Here is a 24510-nt window from a genome sequence, read left to right as displayed (position 1 = left end):
AGTTTTAAGACCCAGCAAATTTACACCCTATTTCAATTTTTCTCACTGAGTGCATAAGTGCAAATAGCTTATTGGGTGGCAGATTAATGCGGGGAGCTGAGCAGAGGACATAAATCCACAGGCGCAGACTTGTACCATCATGTAAGCATAATGATTATCAAACTGAATCAGGGCTCTGGGTAGCAGCTTAACACAGAGAAAATTCGCCTGATGTGTGGAGCCTGGGTCATAATACACCCGTGCACTGTGACTAAATTTTATAGTTCATGAAGCACATTAGCATGGAGCTATGTCCTTAGCCTCTCATTCCCGAAAAAAAAAGGCGATTTAAATTTTCAGTGCCCATTTCTGATGAAGATAAATATGACATGCATCATAATTTCCCTGAAGTAAATATCACAAATAATAAAATAGCAGAGAGCAGGCATGTTGAAGGATGGCGCTAATGCTTTCCATTTGTATGGTAAGCGCTGAACCTTGTGGCCTATCAGGTAACAAATTGAATGTTTAATCTTCCACCATGTGGATTGGGGATGGCAATGTAAGCGGGCCTTGTCTCAGTACAAATTGAGAGTCCTCCTGCGACTACTGGAGTATCTGATATTTTGTCTTGTGGGGCCAATGTAGAATGCTTTGTCAGGTAGCTCTCTCAACGTGCCGTGAGACAGCAGGGGGAGAGAAAAAGAAAAAAAAGATAGCAATTTAGCAACTATAAGGCAAACACCCTGAGATAACTGGCAAGGCTGGGGTCCACTAAATACCCCGCAAATATTTAGATGGGTCTTTTCAATGAAATGTTCCAATTGCCAGGGAAGTTGGTTGGAGAGCACACGACTCCCCGAGGTGTCACAGAGGGTGTGCATCCTCTGCCGCCTCCATACCCCACTATTTTATTGCCTAATGGAGATGCTTATTTATCAAACTCAGGGATTTTTTTTGTCAGCATTTCAGAGACCTAATATCAAGGTCCTGTATACATTCCTGGTTAATATAGAGGCCTATCATATCTGTATTTCCCTGAGGTCGTTAAAAGTAGGAGCAGCCATATCTGTTCTCCTCTGCAATAGTTGCCTAAACTAGTAGTTCCTCTAAGGAGGATGCTGCATACATAGGCTCCATCAGGGACAGGTTTGGAAGCTTCCCATATAATGTTTAAGCAAGATAACCTCACCTCACCAATATTTTTTAGATAAACACTTTACAATGATTTGCATTGAAAATAGTTTGACTTTAGTTTTGTTAGTTAACATGTATTTTCACTCTCCATGAGAAATATAGTTATTTATAGTATAAGTTATTTTCCTTTTTCTATGTTGTAATGCTGGCTATAAGATATGCCGTAGGTGAGCAACATCTTGTTCCCCTTTCCCTGCTGTCATCTCAAATCTCCATCTGATGTTAAGACTTGGAATCGTATGTCAAATGAGGGCATGTTAATTTTGCCAAAGGTTCTGTTGTATATTAATTTAAGTCGCAGAGAGGGAGATGGGGAATGAGAGAGAGAAGGAGAGAGAGAGGGAGAGAGGGAGTGCAAGAGAGATAGAGAGAGGATGACACCACAAGCATTTTGATTAAGGATTTTATACATGAAGAAATTTTCATTATCTTAGCTCCTTGGCGATTTCCCCCGGATTGGTTGGGATCCTGACCTGCAGCTGTGTCTCTGCGTGTCAGGATAAATGGCGGTGTATGAAAGCACGACCTGCGCCGGATCCCCAGTTACATGAGCAATTAATGGGGTCCTTTACTCCTGGGAGAGCTAGGCCTCTTCATAGCTGCAATAAAGCATTGTACATAAGTAACAAGATTTGGTCCTGCTCCCGTGCCGGATGCCCCCATGGTAGTTCTGAGAGAAGGGGCTTCCTACATGATTAGAGCTGGAGATTGGTTTCAAACAAATCATGAATTGACACGATAATATGTGCAAATAGATTTCCCAAATCAGAAAAGAATTAAATGTTTAAATCATGTGAGACCTTTTAACCTTTTCCAGCACAGGGGGCGTGTAGAGAAAAGGACAACATAATCCTGTGGTACACTATTCTTCAGGAGAGAGGGCAGTTTGAAAAAAAAAAAAGAGTTCATTCATGTTATGTTGCATTAAGTTACCATTTTCTAATGTCCTGGAAGGAACAAGCCCTCTAGTGGCAGCTTGGGGAACTCCCTGGGAGTGTTTGGGCTTTTAGGACACTTTGTTCACATCAGTTGTCATCCCGTGCCACTGATGGAGCCCAGAGATGTTTTAATAAAGCTCCTGATCATCGCCCAATAACCTGAGTCTGCCCGTCTCAACAAACACACAGGCCCTTAAGCAGCCACAGCCTCCACCAGGAAGCTGACACGTTTATGCATGTGTGTGTGTGTGTGTGTGTGTGTGTGTGTGTGTGGAGCTACACAGGGCCCCACTGTCTGTCTATTTATGCCTCAAACCCTCCACAACAAAACTGAGTTGACAACTTGCTGTTCTCTTGGAGGAAAATGCATTTTTCCCTTATGTGTGTGTTTGTGTGTGTGTGTGTGTGTGTCTACATGCATGTCGAAACTGTATGCGTACTTATTATTCACAGATAACCCTCTTTGAAAAGCTATGTCCCTGCAAGACAAGGCACACTATTGGTGTCAGTTGTCTTCATAACAACGATCACTTTGCTTGGCTCTTTTGGAAAGCACTTCTCCTTTTACATTTCTCTCACTGTCACTTTCTCTGTCGCTACTTCAGGCAATCTAGCCGAGCATACTGTAAACTCCAGCTTCCCATGGCAGGGCTTTTCCTCTCTCTCTTCTGCCCCCCCTCTCCCTCTCATCCCCCACTCTTTCCAGCTTTTGAGTGTTCTGTCATTTCAGGGTTTTTTTTTTTTTCTTTGAGTCCGCTGTGACTATACATGAATTTAGGCTACAAAAACGCGAACAAAAACGGCATCTATTTCCTCCTTAATGAAATGATCAATGTTGTTAATACCCTTCTTGTTTTCCTCTGTCTTTTCGGCGATAAACAATGGTGGTGGGGGGTAGCATGTAGATAAAAGCCTTTTTCCTGGTGCATTTTCCCACCAAAGTGGAAATCCTCCCGCACAGAGAGGCACTTGTGTCGTGATGATGTCATAGACCTGACCTGCTTCTTTCTCACAAAAGCTAAGGTATCACTAGCTGGGCAAACACAATACCTATTCAACAAGGTTACCCTCCTTATGCAGTCGCTGGAACAATGTTATTTTTTGTTTCAGTATTATAAAGCTGGAGTTTTGCAGGAAACTGAACAGACAAAACCTTTATCAGGAACTCTGCTTTAGGCGTCCAGTCACCATAATCCCGTTCCATTAGCGTTTCAATGTGTTTTCTCTTTCCTCTCCTTTCTCCTGGTATATTCACCGGGGTCAAAAGGAAAATGTATTCTATTTTAGTCATGATTGCTTTTAAAGAAAGAAAGTGGAAACATGAGAACGTTACTTACACAAATCATTTTACAGGTCAGAAAAAAAAAAAAGTCTCTGACTGGCCTCCCTGAAATGAAGTCAATAGAAAACGAATCATACCCGTGATAATAGAGATTTATCAGTGCACATTTCCAATTAAATTTACAAATAACAAACAAGCACGGTGGCCATGATTAGGTGCACTGCACACTCCATACGCACAGCCATGGACAAGCATCACAAGTGTGCCTGACAAACCCGTGACAATGTTAACCTGTAATATATTTGCTTATTAGAATTCTCTGGGTTTTAGTCAACAATATAAAGGAGGGTAAGGCCCCTGGTCCTACCATGTATAAGCACACTGTCTATCTGTGTGTGTGTACATGTGTCTGTGTCTGAGTGTGTGTGTGTGTTTGTATGTGTGTGTGCGAGCCTCCGTGTGTATGATTCATTCCAGAGCAGTTTTAGTCCTCATAAAATATTCATTTTGGTTGTGCAGGGCCCTGTAATTGCCATCTCTCACCCTGAATAATTTATACTCCGCACAGACTGACAAAGCTTTGCCATACGGCCCTAGATGAATCAGAAACAAGGATCTCTGCTGCCAGCAGCATTATGGTTTCTCAAAATATGGCATTCACGTCATCTGCGGACACTGTGTCTCCTAATCCTACCTTTCTTAATTTGTCATTTTTATATTTTCTCTCAGTCTTAAAAAAACACACACACACACAGACTAACATACTCATGTCCAGCCCACCCCCACACCCCCGTCATTTCCTTAGGTTCTTGTGGGTGCCCTCTTAACTGGGAGTGAGTGACCCTTCTTGGCTGCATTAGACTGCAGTGTGTGCTTGAAAGCGCTAATGCTCTCTCACCCTCACTTGCTTTCTCATGCTTGATAACTGCCCTACACTCATGCTCCCTTTAGGGCCATATATTATACATTAGGAATAAAATGATGCAAATAGTCCAGGACCTGCTCGCAAGCAGCAGTCAGCAATGGTGTTTTCACCCTCCTGTGCCCCCCACTCTTTTTCCAACAAAAATAAAAAATAAAAACACAACAAGCCATCACTTGAAGGAGGTGGGCTGTCTTTGACTAAACAGGGAAATGTTTGACTGAGGCCTTATTAAATCTCTCCTCCCTTTGTGTACACAACTGTTTGATTTTTATTAATTTATTTCCACTGTGGTAGCATTCTTATTTTTTTAGTAGTTTCCCCCCACTAAAAAACAGTGAGGTGGTCTGAGCCGTAGCCCTGCCGTGTGTCTCGTCCGAGGAGGGGGGCAGGGGAGCAGGGGGCCATGTGCAGGCCTGACCCCTGCTCGGGGAGGAGGTGACGTAACGAGGCCGGGGTTGTGTTGTGCTGTGTTGACACGCCGCGGTAATGAAGTTAAGGCCCGGCACACATGTGCCCCGCTCATTAGGCGGCATTACCTGCGTTAAAACTAATAATTGCCACTCGGAGCTGGGCTCCCATTAATCATTTATCATGTTTTAATTCGTTTTTAATCAGGATCCCAGAGACCAGAGAGAGCCCTGCATCAGGCAAGCTTTGCATTAGTGTATGCATCTGTGTGTGTGTGTGTGTGTGTGTGTGTGTGTGTGTGTGTGTGTGTGTGTGTGTGTGTGTGTGTGTGTGTGTGTTTTCTCATCTTCATCTTTTTGTGTGTTGCAAAGCTCTGGCCTGATTTGAAATGTGTTTTTTTTCTCTCTCTCTCTCTCTCTCTCTCTCTCTCTCCCTCACTCTGTCTCCCTCTTTCTCTCTCCTCTTCCTGTTTTTAATTAATAATTAAAATCTGCAAAGATGACAGTTCCTAATTAAAGCAGTCTTGAAAGAATCTGGGAACGTATTAATTTTAGATGGAGGGGAAAGGATAGAAAAACACAAAAGAAAAAGAAAAGAATGAAGAAAGGGAGCAAGAGGAGAGAGAGAGAGATAGAGAGAGCGTGAAGAATGGGACGCTAGTCTCTCTGGCCCAGACGGAGCTTTTAAGAGCAGCACCAGTGGCCATGCGTGGCCAGCGACTCAAAGGCCCATCAGGACAGCGCTGCGCTCCCCATTCCCCCCTCAGACACGGAAACATGAGCCGCACACTGGGCCCCACATCAAAGGCGCTGGGCTGGGGGGGCGCGGCGCCCAGGGTACAATGGGAGAGGCGAGGGCTCCTTTTAAAACAATGCCACTTCCACCGAGCGCCGGCGCTAAATCGGCTCACACACCACGGAGGCACAGGGGAGCGGTGGGGGGGGGGGGGGGGATGGGGGTGCGAGGGAGAGAGATAAGACCCCCAACAGACACCTGCAACAAGTCTGCAAGGGACCTCTGGCTGTGACACCTATGATGCCGGAGACTTACTCGCTGATCAGAGCAGGCAAACAGAGCAGCTGGAGGGATGAAGAGAGAGAGGGAGAGAGAGAGGAAGAGAGGAAAGGAAGGAGGGAGAGAGGGAGGGATGGAGCATGACGGAGAGGGACAGGAGGTACACTGGGAGAGTGAGTGAGAGAGAGGGAGAGAGATTTAATGAGCACCTAGCCAAAGACAAAATGCAGACTGATTGACAGGGCTGGTGATCTGCTGAGGAAATAATGTCAGCAGCATGTTACACATTAGGAAGAAAGAGTGTGGAGAGGTAGAGGGAACAGAGGGGAGCGAGGGTGAAGTGGAGGAGAGGAGAGTGGAGGAGAGGAGAGGAGAGTGGAGGAGAGGAGGACGAGCGGGGGGTGCGCGGGGGGACAGTAGGCCCATAGAATGCTAACCCAGCAGCAGTAAATTACAGCCTTGTTCAAGTGCACGTGGACGCAGCCTGGGGAGAGTGAGTGCAAGGCTCTCCCCACCAGCGCCCGCCTCTGCTCCACCTCATCTTAGCATGGAGAGCATGTCCACCACGCACAGAATCACGCTCTGTCAATCACGGTCACGTGGCGTCCAGGGCAACGTGCGGAAATGGAGGTCATCTCATTTTCAAATGGGAGTCATGATTTATTTGTAGATTAAATTAAACAGTGGTCAAACATGCATGGAGGCTATAGATTTAGCTCCAGCTGCAGTTGGATCTCCATAGCACTTAGCTTCATGTCAACAGTGTGTGATGTTGGAGATCAGAGCACCTGTAAGCACCCTCTTGACAGCAAGTTCAGCTGGAAGAAAAGGAGGCAGGAAATTGTCAGATAAGGGTCCTCGGCGAAATGGAAAGCTGTGGAGGGAGCTTTGCTGGAAGAAATAGTTAATTTTCAGGAGAAAAAAAACTAATAATGTAGGATGGTGAGGTGTTTGTCTGGAGATAAAGGAATGATAGGATCTGGGCAAGTCGGTCCCCTGGTGATCATAGAACAAATATTGTTAATGTTGTGGGGTTACTATGAGCGAGCAGTGCTAAAATGACTCCCGCATGCGCGAGCAGAGAGACTGTGCTGCTGTTGCTGCCATGTTGGAACATCCGCCCAGCAGGCAGAGGCCACTGATGGCTGCACTCCGGAGTCAGGCCATGAATATTCCATGCAACCCTGCGACATCTCTTGCCATACGTGTGGGTCAGCGAGAACAGGCCCAAACACCCGCTCTTAAAGCACGGCCAGGGCTGTCACCACCAGCACACACGCCTTTTTTGTGTATTGTGGAGGGCAGTGGAGTGAGTGAGTGAGGGGGAGAGAGAGAGAGAGAAAGAGAGAAAGACGAAAAAAAGGAAAAACCAGAACACTTACAATGGGCCATCTGGTTCCTGCCGTAAAACGCACCACCCTTCTCCCCACCGCCTCCTCCATGATGTCATGTGTCCATCTAAGGGGATCTATAACATTAAAAAAAACGCACGAAAAAAAAATAGAAGAATTTAATAAGACTGGTGCTAAAGCAATTTGTCATGCCACATTTGAAGAATAAATCACCCTAATGGCAGGCTGCTTTCTCCTGTCTTTTACACCGTCCTTTACTGGGCCTTAAGTGCGCCAACCTGGCCGCTCGGCCAATGAGGACCGCTGCGCAGCAGGAGGAGAGGAGCTGACATTAAGACCCCAGCATTTTGGAAATCCAATATGTATTGACCTGTGTACTATCTGCGTGTAGAGATCTGATGTCAGCAGAATGTAGTCTTGTATGGGAAGCGCTCATTACAGGGGCTTTCTGAGGGGAGCACATTGTCTCGCAGGCTGAAGGGGGCCCGATCGGCTAGGATTGCTGGGTAATCAATACTGGCCGCGACTGATGGCCTGCCTTGCCGAGGCGCACAGCTGCGACCACTGCTTTCAGCACCTTGCCAGCAATTAGCGCAGACCGCTGTGAAGCCTCGGCGCTGACCACTCCACCACCAATCACCGCCAGTCACCGCCAGGCCTCCTCTTTCTTTTCTTTTTTTTGGCCTTGACATGGAGATCTCACCCATCTGCCATTGTATTTCTTTACAGTCTCTTAACCATTCATCTTAGGGGACGGGTGGGGGGAACGGGAGAGAGGGGGGAAAATCTGTTTCGTTTTTTTTCTCTCTCTCTCTCTCTTTCTCTCTCTCTGTCTTTCTTTCTTTTTCATTATTGTGTCTCTTGTGTTTGCATGGAATTGAACGGTCTGAAATACTAAGCGGGCTCTGGCAAAACAAAACACAGCGGCTCGTGGTGAACCATTAACACTCATCGAGGAAAAATTAGTGCCGCTCATGGTGGGAGCTCTGATGTCTCTCCTGGGTGGGAGCTGCGCATGCTCCATGCTAAAGTCACCCAAAAGACTCCTGGCAATATCACTGGGATGAGAGAGACACGCAGCTCAGCACATGTAATGCTAACACGCATGGCCTGGCTGCCCAACATGGCTCCTTATTATTCCTGTTCTTCCTCATGTGAGTCCCACTGCCTCTGATCTGAGATCTGCATTAGAATAATAGAGACGTAGCCCAGGGTAGCAAGCACAGGCTTCACGGCCTCTCCTGCACCCACATTAAGTCACACTGGTGAGGGAGAGATGATGAACAGGGGAGAGAGAGAGGGGGAGAGAAAGAGAGAGAGAAAGAGAGAGAGAGAGAGAGAGAGAGAGAGAAACAGAAGTAGAGATGGGAGCCAGGCTCACTAGTGAGGACTAAACCCAACCACCAATTACGCCGGTAGCAAACAGGAGGATCCCCTCTCCTCCTCTATTTGTTTTTAAATGTCTTCTTGTTTGATGAATGGAGTAGGGATTACAGATATGGACAAGAAAGGGCAATCTTTCTTTTTTTTCACACATATATTTCATTTGAGTCTCTCCTTCAATCTTGGCAGAGAAATGATCTTGCAATCGTATGAGTTAAGATAAGATGAGGGGGCATTACGGTGCTGGCATGACTAAAAGTCTCCCCTTATTTCCTCCCCCACCCCCCTCAATTAGAGGCTCCGTGAAGCCCTGGCTGCTTAAAACGTCAAGGCCCCGTGCATTTCTAAAGAGACAATATACGTTTTTCTCTCTTTGACCAGAGGGGGAGAAATCATTATTGCGTGATTAGTGACAGTGGTTAGGTGGTAAAGGAGCACTGGCAAGTGTAGAGCAAAAGGACAAGTTGTATTAATTACCCTGGCCCTGGCCAGCAAGACCATTTTATCAGTGATTTGTCGACGGGTAAGTTGCAGTCAAGAGATAAAAGTACGCGAGCGCCCGCGGAACTGGGTGATGGGGACGTGGGAGGCTAGGGGTTGGGGGGAGTGGGGACGAGGGGCTTGCAGCAGAAAATTAAACACGTCTGCAGCGTTTTTTTTCTCTGACAAACCAAATTCGCTTCTTGTGTAATTGATAACTGCCTCGTCCAATTATTTTGCACATTACAATACACAGAGGTCCCTTTCGCTGGGTTTTGCGGTGCTGTAATTAGCTATGCTAATATCCCCTTTATTGGCCCTAATATTGCTCAACACCTTTCGCCATACTGGAAGTCACCAGAGTCCTGTGGCCTGTCAGAATTGCTGATTATTGAGAAGGATAGCTTTAATCAAACATAATTGCAGTTAATTTTCTCCCTTGCTCTCCATTGCCAACATCTAATGCTGTGAACTCCTTGATATTCCATTAAATTACAATTTAACAGCCGCCTTTGTTTCTGATCGTCCTGAACAACACCACAAAGTTCTATAGCCATTAAAAAAAGAGAGAGAAGTGTTTGGTCGTAATTGCTTCCATGCTCACAAAGGACCAATTTACACAATACCCATGTAGAATTTAAACTGCTCCTAATGCAGGGTATATTGCGATGGCACTTAGGACTACAATTGAAATTATTTTCATCAGATAGCGGCAGGCTTTGGCTAATCAACTTCATAAAAGTAAATATAAATGAGCTAAACATGGAGTGATTGAACAGACTTTTAATGAGCAGGTCAGTCTTTATGCAGCCTGAAGGGGGTGGGGGTGGGGGACGAGGCCCTTTCAGGAGTCAGCCAGAGTTTGTTTTCAGTAGGGCTGGAAAAAGAAATGTTTACTTCAAAGTGACTATTTCCGATCGTGTTTGTTTGTTTGTTTGCCTATTGCGGCGTGTTTTTTCTTCTTTGGTCTCTTATAGAGATGGTATTCTTTGCCTCAGGGCTGCAATCATTCTCCTCTCAATAAGCTTCACTGTTAATTGTCATCATAATTGAGACTCTCTCATGAAAATTTATCTCTAGCTACAAACACTGAGAGACACCAACAAAGCAATTGTTTCTATTCAACGTATTCTTGTCCTGGGGTCTTACAGTACTTGTAATATGACAGTGTCATGGCTTTATTATAGTACGTTTTTCAATAGTCTGTGCGCCTGTGTGGTGTGTGTGTGTGTGTGCATGTGTGTATGTGATTGAGTGTGTGTGTGTGTGTGTGTTCGTGTGTCAGAGAGGCCGTTTGTTAGGAGGAACTCGGGTGTCTGGGAGAGAGTGAGGAGAGTAAATAAGGCCATATTTCAGGGTTGATTTACTCCAATACCTGCTGTGAAAGATTATGAGTCTGTGGGGAAATAAAGCGGGGTCAGAGAATTAGTGCCCATAATGGTCATTTTGATAATGGGCGGAAGGATGCCACTGGAAATACACTGTACACAATTAAATGTAATGTACTAATGACAGCGTCAGGGTTCTTTATCGCCAACCTCGCCTCATCTGACCACAGGCCAATCTGCATTCCAAAGCCATGAACATAAAACGGACTTAGTATCGATACTGGATGACAAAGATTTTTCTGAAACACACTATAAAGACCTTCTCTCTCTCTCTTTCTCTCTCTCTTTTCTTTCTCTCTCACTTTCCCCCTCTCTCTCTCTTTCCCTCTCTCTCTCCTTTTCTCTCACTCTCTCTTGTCTCTCCCTCTGTCTTGTGCAGTCTGGAGGGAGGCAGTTGGAGAATGTGTATAAATGACTGGAGGAACAGGAGAGGTGTTCAGGGTTACAGATGCCATTTCACATTTTGATTTATTGTGCTGGCCGCTGTCCCTTTGGAGACCTGAAGTGCGCTGCTCCAAAAAAAAAGAGAGAGAGAAAGAGAGAGAGAGAGAGAGTCTTCTTTCTGCATAGAACCCCAGTGTTTGCCAAGCGGAATGCATTTGTTAACTCAACAAAAATATAATCAGCCATGCATGACATCAAAACGTGGGATGCAATCTCTGCATTTCTGCCAGGAAAAAAAAAAGAAACAGGAAAAAATAAATCTAACCTCAGGGATCAGAATGGGCTGATGAAGTTAAATAAATATTTGTGTATTGCATGTGACTTCCATATTTCCGAGCACTGAGGAAGCCCATGCACAAACACAACATGAATTCTGGTGGAATGTTCACCAGCCTCTGAGACGGTGAAGAATTGGCAGCGGACATTTTGCGCTAGCAAGCAGCGTTGTTAGAAATTACACTTGAAAGACGCTAAGCCCTCCCGGCTCAGCTCCCTCACTCCAGCCTAAGCCCCCCCTCATCTCCCTGCATCTCCCAGGAAAAGGCAGGGGTACATTTTAAAAAAGGGGGATGTAATGAGGCTTTACGTAGAAGAGGAGAGGAAGAAGAAGAGATAGAAAGAGAGAGAGAGAGAGAAAAGAAGTGAGGGAAAGAGAGAGGAAGAGGCACCCATATGCACTACCTCCTCATACCCAGGGGTCCCTCACATGGGAAAGTTGTCAGCTTAAGAGCAGAGGGTGCCTGTAGCATTGGGTGCCTTCTACCCTTCCCCTTCTCCGACATGACATTTGTTCAGAAGATTAGCCAGGTTGTAATTTGCGCCATAATTGCCCTGCGCGGATGTCCCAGAAGTGGGGCAAACCTAATTGCCTGACAGGACTATAACTTTGTGGCATGCTCTCACCTTGTTAGGTCCTTCTCTTGATGCTCCTCAAATGAGCCCTGGCCGCAGGTGTGCCTAATTTGCCTCACTATTGAGCACGTTAAGCTTTAATTGCAGAGTGGTTGTTTGGGAGGAATAGGTGGGCGGAATATCAAGTGACTTCCTGTATGTTGATGGCAGATGGGTGGTAAAAGAGTGGTGTGATCCCCCAAGCTTCCGCCTTGGAGGGAGCCAGGCACCTTGCAACAGACCTGTCCATTGGGAAGGGAAACAGCTTTTGTAACGGGAAAAGAAAAGAGAAGAGAGAGAATAAAATTCTCTATGATTATATCTTGTTTTGCTTGGCTAGGGTTTTATCATCAGCCAAGAGGTCTACAGTTGGTTCCTGGGTAGCCTAGGTACTTTTTCAATTGAAGATTTGTATCCCCCCTCTCTCCCCTCCTCGCTTTACTAAAAGTGTTTTTGTTGTGTGTTTTACAGTGTCATTGATTTTGCCAAGTGAGCTTTTTGCCTTTGTGAAGGTTTATTTTGAGATGGATTGATTGTCTAACGTGGAATCTTTCCCTCTTGTGCTCTCTTTCAGATTCTTTTTGAAATTCTTCCTCAAGTGCAATCAGAACTGCTTGAAGAATGCAGGAAACCCGCGAGACATGCGCAGATTCCAGGTACTTCACACTCACACAGGACCACATTTACTTCTCTTCATTGCTTTCTGTTTTTCCTTCTTCAGTTGCCACATACACACACACACACACACACACACACACACACACACACACACACACACACACACACACACATGCACTCACTGGCTTGTTGTATCCCAAATGGTTGCTTATTCTAAAGTAAAAACAGACCAGGCTGGCCCTCTCCCACCTCTCCTCAGGTTGTGGAGAGCCTTATTGCTTTGCAGATGTATTTAATCAGGGTGGGAGGGCCAGAGTGGTCAGAGTTGGAACCGTAGCGGGCCGCTCTCCTGGGAGACAACAATGCAGCTGGGCTCAGGACTTTTTCATATTCAGCAAACTCTCCCAAGGCATTTCTGGATGCGTCTGTGTCCAACGAAGGAAGTGCACACCAGTTAAAACAGTACACTGTCAATCACAACCGAAAAATGCACTTTTGGAATCAATCAGTTAGAAAGTATCATCAATGTAAAATATGAAGCACATTGCACAAGAACCAAAATGGCTACCCATTTTTATCCTATAATTGCCACGTCTTTAGCACTCAACAGAGCGTGTGGCACAAGTGTTGTATTGACAACCCGTTGCCTTGGTCAGTATTTGTAGTGTTGACCAGTCATCCAGTACACTTTAGAAAGAGGTGTGTGCGTGTGTGTGTATATATATATATATATATATATATTTGAGGGTTATATAGATCTATCTGGGAGCAGAGCTCCTTGAAAATAACGCAGTGTGGCTTTCATTTTTCATACTTTGGAGCTGCAAGTGGCATTGGAGATATTGATCCATGCGCTGAGAGCAGAAGGTCAAGCCAGGAGTGAGTGGAAGTGTCCTCTTTGTCTCCGCGGTGACTAAAAGAAGCATCCGTCACCACTGATCTGGCGGTCGACAATGGAGCCACCAGTCATGGGGAGGACTTCTCCTGGGTCTCTCGCTCGCGGTCTAATCTCCCCTCCTCCCCCAAGGTTTAACTGGACTTAACGGCGTGTCAGGCCCCTCAGCAGTATTTTCAGGAGCTTGCGCTACCTCAGCACCTTGAGGTGTGTGTGTGTGTGTGTGAGAAGAGAGAGAGGAGAGCAGAGTCATACTGATACTGTTCAGACCTCAGAGTACACACACATACACACACACACACACACACACACACACACACACACACACACACACACACACTTACACTCGTTTTCTCTCTGAGGCACTCTCAGCAGATGGCTGCTTAGCTAACTGGTCAAAGAGGCCTTCTATTTTTACCCTTTGAAGGTCTTCCTAAATAAAACACTAGTCTGTAGAATAACAACAAAACACGTATTTCCCCCATCCTCTATATAATATGTTTTCATTTAAAATCGTTTGGCATCCGACTGTGTGAGAAAAAGCCAACTTGATGGAGGAGAGTGTTGTATTTGTTTTAAACTATTAAAAACCCATTTACAAATAAAAAAAATATATGGCACAAAGTTACTGCTATTGCACGGCAGTATAGCCATAAATCAAATAAAAAAAAATAATAAAAAGGGTGTTTTTGTAAAAATAAATAATAAAAAAAAATTAAAGGGTAAAACATTAAAAAGTTTTGAGCTTTGAAACCGTTGACGTTAAAGAGACCACTCTTTTGGCTTTCATCCCTGTCTCCTCGCCGCTGAACTAAATGCCATTTCCAGAGTAAATTTCACAGATGCTCCATCCACGGTGTTCTGCTGGCAAGGTCGTGCTTTTTGCATGCCTCCCTTCCCCACTTACTACCACAAAGCAGCTGGAGGCCGGAGCGGGCCCTATCCATCATCCTCTCCACGGCCCGACTCTGAACCTGGACACAAGAATGGAGCCCTTTCACTTCTGCGCAGGGAGAGAGAGGGGGAAAAAAAGAGGCGAATTCCATTGACATACCGAGGTCAATCACCATCCCAATGAACCTGAGCAGGGGGCTTTACTTTTTTCCTTCAACCTCTCTCTCTCTCTCTCTCTCTCTCTCTCTCTCTCTCTCTCTCTCTCTCTCTCTCTCTCTCTCTCTCTCTCTCCCTCCTTCTTTTCCCTCTCTCTCTCTCTCTCTCTCTCTCTCTCTCTTTCTTTCTCTCTCTCTCTCTCTCCCTCCTTCTTTTCCTTCTCTCTCTCTCTCTCTCTCTCTCTTTCTTTCTCTCTCTTCCCTGCACCCCCTCATGGAAAACACATTCCCCATTCAAGCGCCAATCCCTCCTATTCACATGCAAAAAAACCTCATTACCAGACATTAAATGCAACTGTATAATTGGGATTGTTTACTAAACAGACAGAAGAAGGGGGCCCTCGCTAATTCATTTGAGGGGTCTCGGACCACCCTCTCCAAAATCCCCTCCAATCTCCTTTTCCCCTGCATTTCAAACCTTTGGCCAGCCCAGTCTGCTCCTAATGAGATAAAACAACTAATCAATATATCAATAGATCAATGTGAATGGTGACTATTAGGGTAAAAAGGAGCCGCAGGCGGCGTTTGAGAGACTGCTAATGGCAGATAGAGCACATGACTGACTCTCCTCCATGTGTTCACTTAAGTGGCAGATTAAACAGTAATTGTACCGGGTTTGAAAAGGACTCTGTAATACAAAATGGAGGCTCGGGGATGAGTGGCAGGTATCGGTTTCCCCCCACTTAAGCGACGCTCTCATCCTTTATCGGTGCAAGCACACTTGTAACTGCCAGTGTCTTTCATTTAAAGGAGAAAAAAAGGAGAGCACTCTTATCCCAGTAAAGGTTAATTATATTCCTTGAAGAAGAAATTGAATGTGCTTTATTTAGACTTGATTCAAGGAGATTTCCTCTTTGACTTACTGACAGACGGGCGGCTCCTTCCAATGAGTGCTCTCTCCACGACTACATCCCCCCCAAAAATAGAAAACAATGTGAAAATGATAACCATTTAGCAATGAAAATTAAACTTTGTAACCTCTCTGATAAAGGCTAATGCATTTTCAGAGAGCTTGGATGAAGAGATAAGCATTCTCAAATAAGATCCGCTATGACCTCCACAAAAGCGCTATGATAATAACTTGTCCAACATCATGGGGGAAAGGATTGATCCTAATTTGTGAATTTCTTAATTTGTTGATCCTGAAGGCACTCTTCTGGTTCAGAGAGGGAGGGGGGCATTGTGGGGGGGGCATGTTTTAAATGGCAGCCCACCACTTTGTCTCCTGTAGCCTGCAATAGGCCATTAACAGCCCGAGCTGAGAGCCAGCACACAGGGGGAAGTTTTAACGACTCCCATTCTGTTTTGCTACTCAAGGTGTGAAAACAGACTCTTTTTCTGATTGGTGTGATATAATTTATTGTCTTAATAACGCGAAACCCACGGGGAGATGTACCATGAAACCGAGGAAGGGATTTGAAGGAAAAAAAGAGCATTTTTCCCCTACCCTTTTCTTCCTCCCTCACCATTTGCAAATAAACCAAAAGGCTGGAGTTCATGCCCCAAACGATGGGAGATAGGAAATGTGTTTTAATTTATTGTTTTGAAGGTGTTGAGTCTCAGTGCGGTCCTCTGAATACAAAAGCAAAGCTCAGGGTAACGATGTGGGGAGCGGTGAACAGTGACCGGCAGAAGTCAAACAAACAGAAGAATAAAAAGGTCCGCATTGCGAGAAGATGGCAGCGGCCAGGGCATCGTCCACCAAAGCCCTCCACCCAACATCTTTCAGGGTTCCACCATTAACTGTGCCGCATACTGAGTCAGGCTGGTGTGTGTGTGTGTGTGTGTGTGTGTGTGTGTGTGTGTGTGTGTGTGAGAGTGTGTGAGAGAGTGAGAGAGAGAGAGAGAGAGAGAGAGAGAGAGAGAGAGAGAGAGAGAGAGAGAGAGAGAGAGAGATGGATGGATGGTGGGGTTTCAGGCTTTGTTCTGTTTGGCCTCACACACAAGCCTGGGTCCAACAAAGGCACAAGTGAAGAGAAGCAGTGTGTGTGTGTGTGTGAAGAAGCTCTCTCAAAGCTGCTGTATGATCAAATGGGGCCTTTGCTGTTGGGCCTGAGTGGCTTGTGGTGTGGGCAGCACCGTTTGGCCCGCATGGCCGGGCACTGCCACAGCTTCAGCCATAATGACGCTTGGTCCTCTCTCTCTCACTCTCGTTGCAGGTTGTTGTATCGACAACCGTTAATGTGGACGGCCATGTCCTGGCTGTCTCCGACAACATGTTTGTACACAACAACTCCAAACACGGCAGAAGGGCTCGCCGTCTTGACCCTTCAGAAGGTACGGCTCCTCCTTATCTGGAAAATGGTAGGCACATTTTACATGGCTTTAATTTGCATCGCTTCCTCCCGCCCTCTTGCTTTCCACTCTTTTATCTTTTGTTCTCCTCTTTCCCCTCTGCCACTCTTCATCACCTCATCAAGTTCACACCGTTTCATTCATCCTATATATCTACCTGCCTGCTAGGTTTAGACCTTCAGTGCATTTCAGAACTAGTGTCGTCCATAGAGGATGCTACTTCCATTCTCACTAGTGTAATCTCTGATTTCCGCATTCATGGTAATCATTTATGTCAACCTCCCTCCAATCTATTTTGCTATTTGCTTCCTTCATGCCTCACACACTTGATTATTATTATTATTATTATTATTATTATTATTATTATTATTATTATTATATGATGCAAGCAAAACTGTATGTTGTCTGTTGACCTCTACCCCCAGTGGGCCCCCCTTGTGTTTGTGTATGTTCATCTATGTGTGTGTGTGTGTGTGTGTGTGTGTGTGTGTGTGTGTGTGTGTGTGCATTGTGTCTCACGGCTTGATGGAGAAAAAAAGGGGGTCGCGTGTGCAAATGGTTTGATGTGGGGGTCAGCCGTGTGTTTGTGGAGAGTGCAGCTGCTCCTCTCGGAGAACAGGCAGCCCAGCCCAGCTCACCCCTGTGACTGACTGATTGCCTGCTCGGCAAAAATGAGAATTAAGGGGCCGGAGAAAAGCTTGGCAAATTCACATGCAAAATGGACTGATTTCAACCCTCTAACCTTTCCTGATGGACTGCTCTCCCTCTCATAGTTGGGTAGAGCAGAATGAGCCAAGACCCATTAGTTATCTTAGGTCAGCTCAAATGGGCAAGTCATGTAGTCCAACTATTTGAAGGGATAACATTTATATTTTTGTTTTATTAATCACTCGGTAATTATCATATCAGTAAACTGAGAATCATGTTGAACAGAGAAACCCAGAGACAAACTCTGCAGGGCAAGAAAAGCAAACTTGTTTGTTCTGTTCTGTTTTGTTTTTTAAAAAACACGGTTGTTGTTTTTTTATTCCTTATTAATGACAAAATGGTAGAATGAAAATATAATAATTGACAGTTGGCCCTGAGCGGTGGAGTCGTTATGCCCCATGACGTATTGTTTGTCTCTTCTCCTGCGCCTGCTAGATGGAAGGTGTGTTTTGCTTAGCAACCGACTTTAATTAGGAGAGCAATTAAAGAGGTTGAGGCCTCTCCCCCCGTCTCTGAGGCTCCCCCGGGACCCAGGGCTGGCGTCTGCGCGAGCCTCAGCCCACCCCACCCCACCACCGCTGGGGCAATCCGTCTTCAAAGCCCAATTTGCGGACCCCCCCCCCCCTCCCTTTTTATTGTAAATCCATCTTTTTTTTCTGTTGTACGATCATCTTATATCTCCCTGTTTATTTGATTTGAACACAGAGTGAACATGTGTTCATATGGACGAGAATACCAGATAAGACAGCAAAGCACATACATATATACACACACACACACACACACGACTGCTAAAGAAATCAAGAAGTAGCCCCCCCCCCCCGGTCATTCTTCATAAGAGACATGGTGGTAAAATAAGACAAGATTTATATTTAAAAAAAAAAAAAAAAAATTTCCAACAAAGCTATTAAGGCCAACGGAGATTATTTGACAAGTCTTTTAAATTTGTGGGAGTTTGAAAGTGCTCACCTCCTCCCCACACACCCACACGTGTACCTTGTGTCTGATCCTCGCAGCACTTGGCTGCCTGCTGTTTAATCCGTCCCAAACGTCAAATTCAGACTCCACAGATATTACTGCCGCCCTTTCAATACAAGCCTTTAAATGCATCCAGGGTGTACTTTAAAGAACAATCAGTTCCCTGCTCGTGATTGTCATTTAACATATGTCTAAAAAGCATACGACTCATTTTTAAGTACTCTATTAAACTCTAAAAGCTGTTGGAGAATTACATTTCTGTGAATCGCTGTCTTTGTTCACAGAAAGAGAGAGAGACAGAGAGAGAAAGAGAGAGAGAGAGAGTTGGGAGCAGTTGAAAGCTCTAAAACTAAATAGAAAAACATCTTTCACTGCTCGGCGTTGTCTGTGTGGGATGTAGTGGAGCTACAGGATGTGCAGTCATAAAACGTAATCCCATCCATGTCTCCACGCCGCTCTAGACTCATGCTAGACAGACAGTGTGCTTTAGATTAGCAACACATTCTTTCAGGCGATAAGTGCCCGGCGAAAAGTACAGATACGGTCCTGAGAGCTGCTCTCTCCTCTCCTAAACCTCTTATCTAATCATCTAATGCCGGCTAATGTTCACGGACAGCAAATTTACTCCAGCTTGTGATCTCCAAGTAAAAGTAATTCCCTCTCTCCGCCTCTCTGGGCCCCAGCCATCGTCTTTATTTCAAGGCTGGCGAGAACGCACTTCACATTATTTACAGTTGTTGAATTCCACCTGTGGGCCAAAGAAGTCTTTATGGCTGGAGAAGTCGTGTTAATATCACTCATTCACACTTGGGCACGCTCGTACACACACACACACACACATACACATACACAGATGCTTGTGTGTGCACGCACACATCCGCATATGTTCATTCACACACATTCAGATGCATATGTTGGTTCACACAGACACACATGTTTTCACACCATCTTGCGTCCATGTTTTCTGAAACACTTTCTTTTTCCCTCTCCTTCTTTCCCCCCCTCTCTCTCTCTCTCTCTCTGTCTCTCTTGCCTTCACTCACACGTATAGATGAACACACACACACACACAACACACACACACACACTCACTCCTCACACACACACACACACAGACTTGTTGTTCCCCAGTCCATAAATGACCCCGTCGTCAGCAGTGTGGAGCGCCCTGTGTGTGTCTTCCCTGGGCTGCGCTCAAGGCCTGCGGGCTGGGCTGATTTGCATGCCAAGTGGCTGTAATGCTGTTAGGTTTATGCAATAAAGACAAGCGAATCCAGGCTGCAGGGCTTTAGCGAGCTAAAGGGAACAGATGGGCCTAGAGGAGGTAAAAGGTATAATCCCATCAGCTGCAGTAGCTGCCTACCATCTGGACATCCTAAGCACAATTACAAGACATTTTAGCAGGCAGAACAAAGGAAGTCTTCACCAGGCAAGATGAGACCTGTTTGAGTGTCTCAATATTGTGTGCGGCCGAGGAGGAAGGTGACAAACGCCGGCGCGTTGCCTTGGGATGAGAGCGCTGATTAGAGCTTCACACTGCGCCACGGCCATGTTCAGTAAATAATACACAAGAGGGGGTGTGGGGTTGGGGGGGAGGTGTGTGTAGGGGGACGTGAGCCCGCCAGATCTCTCTTGGCTGCTTGTTGACTGTCCACTTGAGGCACACAAAAAATGAGAGGGTTTTTTTTTTTTCGTCCAACAAAGCCAGAGATTCGTCTGGGTGTGACAAGTGATATGGAGATGGAAGAGGAGAGGCACACAGGCATAGTGATGAGAAATATGAAGTCATCGCCCAAACGCCAGCAGGCATGCATTTCAGTGGCCAAGCCAAAAATAACCTCAAATTTCTAGTGAAATCCTCATATCTAATCTTAGATATCTATAAAGTAGTTGTATGGGAAAAACACTGATAAATATTAGATAAGCTTCAAAAATACTCGTTAAAAGTTATTCTATTTTTTAATGTTGTGTTTATGAAAAGGCACACCCAGACGCTTATCGGCACACTCCCTGCAATTTGGTGAATGACTGACCGAGTGTGGCACTTTTCCAAAATGCTGTTTTTTTATTTACTAAAGTGGGAGTGAAAAGCAGTGCCTAATATGTGACACCCTCCATCTTAGCACAGCCTCCGCTCCCTCTCTCTCTCTCTTTCTCTCTCTTTCTGTCTCTCGCTCTCTGTCTCCCTCTTTTCCCTGCGTCTGCTCTCTCCAATTTCCATCATCTGCTTGAGTGCATTGTGCACGTATATCATTAGATCGCTAACACTGTCTGTGTAATTCGGTTCGCCATGCTCCCCATTCAACACATGTTCCCCCCTCTATATGTGCATTGAAAATGTATGCTAATGTGGGCAGCAGGAGGATGGCTGGCGGCCTCTTCATGTCTCTCTCCCTCTCCCTCTCTCTCCCTCTCCCGCTTGCTGTCTCTATCCCTCGCTCGCCGTGGCTGGGGGAGGCATTGCAAATTCCGAGGCAACGTGCGGCGGTCTCAGGCCCCAGCTGCCAGCCGGTCCCTCCTGTGAGCTTTTCTCCATGGCCAGACTCCCCTTCAATACCCTCCCCCCAAACTCACACACACACACACACACAAGCACTCCTTGCCCATTCTCCCTCCCTCCTTCTCACCTACACAAAGTAAATTTGTTTACTGTAATTTTTGGTGAATTATTTGCTATAATTGGCAGAGCTGATGAAGGTCACTCCCTTTGAGCAGCCGTGTCTGTCTTTAGAGAGTTGATCCTTTTTCAAACGCTCTGCCTGCAATTAAGAAAAGCAAATGTCACTCGCAAGCCTCAGAAATGAAAATTTGTATGAACTTATTAGCATGAAGTCAACAGCGCTAGTTAAGGGCAGGCTCCTGGTGCGTGTGTGCTCTGGGGCCTCTGCTGCAGGGGGAGATGCGTGTGGAATGAGCAAATACAACCCCGACTAGTCCAACATTAAAGCAAACAAAGAGAGGTGCCTTGTCTGGAGTGTTCGACACAACAATACCTAATGGTGATTAACTAGGGCTGGCTCTCTCTCTCTCTCTCTCTCTCTCTCTCTCTCTCTCTCTCTCTCTCTCTCTCTCTCTCTCTCTCTCTCTCTCTCTCTCTCTCTCTCTTTCCTGCTCTCTCTTTGTCTCTCTCCTTCTCTCTCTCATTCTCTGCTAGGAGTGTGAGACAGAGAAAGGGAAAGAGAGATACAGAAAGAGAGAAGAAAAGAAAAAAGAGATAAAGAGAGAGATAGTAGGTCAGGGACTGTAAGAAGTCTCAATCTGATTTAGAGATGTTTATCTGATTTAATAATAATAATAATAATGATGATGATAATTATAATAATAATAATAGTAGTGGTAGTAGTAATAATACCCCCTGCATTATTTAATAATAAAATAAAAAATGAGAAAACCGAAAAGATGGGATGATGATGGTGATCTCAGGCAACATTTAATGGCAGATTCTCAATTATCTTAAAAGGTTTTACAGCTTGGCAAACATGGAAATGTGTCATTTAAATAATTTAGGAGGCCTCAGTGACTCCCCACGTGAAAGCACTGCTCCTTTGTCTTTCGGGAGTCAACAACAGCAGCCCAGTGATGAAAACCAGGAATAAAAAAAGATAGAGCGATAGAACAAGTGAGCGAGGAAGAGAGGGGGATAGACAAGTGGAGAAAAAAAGAACAGTAGCTAATGTAGAGGGAGGAGTGGGGAAATGCATCCCCGTGAAGCTCTTTCCCCCCCAGCGTTGGGAAGTGGAGCAGGAGAATTTAGCTGTAATAGCCCAAGTGAACATCTCCACCATCAGCTCCCTTTGTACAGGAGTCGGCATTCAAAAAACCCATCAAAGGCGTCCAAAGGAGGTCTGTCAACAGAATGTAAAAGCAGTGATCAAAGCTGCCAACCGGAGTGCCTCGAACTGGGGGTGGGCTAGAGTGGGCTGGGGTGGTGCTGGGGGGCGTTGGCCTCTGCCCACCACTGGTTGCCACGGTGAGCGCTCTCTTCGCAGCTCCTCTGGGGGCAGGTACTGATGGTGTTTGGAGGAGGAGGAGAAGGCCACTGTAGTGACTTCCACCACAACACCAGAGAGGTCAACAGCGCAGAACAGCACACGCACGTCTGAACAACAGCACTGCCACTGGCAGCTCAGGAGTCTTAAGTCCAAAATGAAAAAAAGGAAAAGAAACGAGCACCTTAACTACTCTCTCTGAACATCTTCATAAAAGAGAAGAAGTCATTACAGGAGAATGAGGCCAAGCGTGTGTGTGTGTGTGTGTGCTCTAGATGTAAAAAGAGAGGGGAGGGTTTAAGTTTTGAACCAAAGGCGAAGTATGCGGATGAAAAGGCCCGACCCAATTAGCGGCTCGACGAGAAAATCGAAGCTGCGAGGCCCGCGCTCCTCCACCTCGCTCAACGACCTTTGATTGACTCGCCTTAGATCTGTAAAGCAAAGCAGATAAATTGACGTGCCACATGCATGCGCTGCTTAATCATTTGTAATAGCCATATTTGCCCTGACACACAATTTGCTCCATCAAACCATTTTTCTCCAGCCTCGGCTCGGTGTGTGTGTGTGTGTGTGTGTGTGTGTGTGCAGAGCGGAGAGCTATTTAATGGTTGCTTGAGCCACATGTGTGTGCTGATGAATGGCCCCGCTCTGTGCTCTGTGTTCTGTGTTGTGTTTTGTGTCTCATTTTATTATTTTATTGATTCAGGGTTTTGATTTGTTTTATTGTTGGCTTGTATACTGTCTGCGTGTGTGTGTGTGTGTGTTTGTCTGAGTGTGTATGTCTGTGTCTGTGTCTGTGTCTGTGTGTGTGTGTGTGCGCATGAGCAGAAGAGACAAAGGTCCTAAGTTGTCTTTTCTCCCTGCTCTGTCCCAAGCAGCTACCCCGTGCATAAAAGCCATCAGCCCGAGTGAGGGATGGACCACGGGCGGAGCCACCGTCATCATCATCGGTGACAACTTCTTTGACGGCTTGCAGGTGGTCTTCGGCACGATGCTGGTGTGGAGCGAGGTAAGCGGCCAACTCTTCCTCCTCACCTCTGCCACCTCCCTCCCTCACTCCACTTCATCTCCAAAAACACACACACACACACACACACACACACACACACACGAGAATGAAGTTATGGCAGCCAACATCATAATTATTGCAAATGGAATTGAAGACTCAAGTGACGTGTGTGTGTGTGTGTGTGTGTGTGTGTGTGTCTTCTCCTCACTGGAGAGTGGGTTGATCAAGCTGTCTGACGCTTATTTGCTAGTGGGAGCCTCGGCAAGGCAATCAATGTGAGTTTTGTTTAGTGTTTAATCACAGGAGTAGATAAGGAGCTAGATAAACACACGGCATGTTAAACAGTCTGATATGGAACCCCAAGGCCTCTGGTGGATTTGCAAAGAAACAGTGAGGTCTTGAAAAACAATTGAACAATTAAGGGGTAGAATATCCAGAGAGTGAAAGAGTGAGAGAGAGAGAGAGAGTGAAAGGTGGAGGGGGGGGAGAGAAAACAAAACGAATAGTGCAGACATATGGAGGTAATTTTAGAATGAACCATGCCCTCTGGCCTTTCCTGCAGAAAGCCACTGCCAAGGACCATTTACTGACATTCTCTCCCTCTCCTACAGCTCCCCCCAAGAAAGAGGGAGAGAAGCGGAGAGGGGGATTAAAATGAAGAACAAAAGTGTGCAGGGCTGTTTGGGTGTGTGGAGGGCATGGCTAGGCTAGGCTGGGATGAGGGGCTAATTTGGGCCTCATTGGTGTAATTGAGTTGAGCTGCCGGGCGCTCCCACAGTGCCCGATGCCCGATGCCCGGACCACAGACCACGGTCTCTCTCTCTCTCTCTGTGCCCACCCATGTGCCCACTGATGTGCCCTCTCTGTCGCCCCGCAGCTGATCACACCACACGCCATCCGGGTGCAGACCCCACCCCGACACATCCCCGGCGTGGTGGAGGTCACCCTCTCTTACAAGTCCAAGCAGTTCTGCAAAGGGGCGCCGGGCCGGTTTGTCTACACCGGTGAGTACACGACTCGACTCGACCACCCCCCCCCTACACTGTTCTCTCACTCTCCTCTCTCTCCCCCTACACTGTTCTCTCACTCTCCTCTCTCTCCCCCTACACTGTTCTCTCACTCTCCTCTCTCTCCCCCTACACTGTTCTCTCACTCTCCTCTCTCTCCCCCTACACTGTTCTCTCACTCTCTGTTCCCTCTGTTCCTTCAGAGGCTTTTATTGTGAAAT

General features: G+C 46.0%; 1 protein-coding gene across 21 annotated transcripts in view; it reads left to right on the top strand.

Annotated features, from left to right (window-relative positions):
• Nucleotides 1-24510, top strand: part of ebf3a (EBF transcription factor 3a) — a 94639-nt gene that overhangs the window by 42626 nt on the left and 27503 nt on the right. For 8 of the 21 annotated variants that reach the window (XM_048233124.1, XM_048233117.1, XM_048233123.1 and 5 more), the window contains exons 7-10: nt 12256-12337; nt 16463-16607; nt 23149-23282; nt 24160-24286. In XM_048233124.1, the coding sequence (XP_048089081.1) occupies nt 12256-12337; nt 16463-16607; nt 23149-23282; nt 24160-24286 (488 nt within the window). The remainder of the gene's footprint in view (nt 1-12255; nt 12338-16462; nt 16608-23148; nt 23283-24159; nt 24287-24510) is intronic. The other 13 variants (XM_048233119.1, XM_048233113.1, XM_048233110.1 and 10 more) reach the window with 3 other exon arrangements.

Source organism: Alosa alosa, chromosome 22 (assembly GCF_017589495.1).
Source record: "Alosa alosa isolate M-15738 ecotype Scorff River chromosome 22, AALO_Geno_1.1, whole genome shotgun sequence".
Taxonomy (NCBI): Eukaryota; Metazoa; Chordata; class Actinopteri; order Clupeiformes; family Clupeidae; genus Alosa; species Alosa alosa.
The sequence above is the reverse complement of the archived record's forward strand: the minus strand, read 5'-3'. Positions and strand labels throughout refer to the sequence as shown.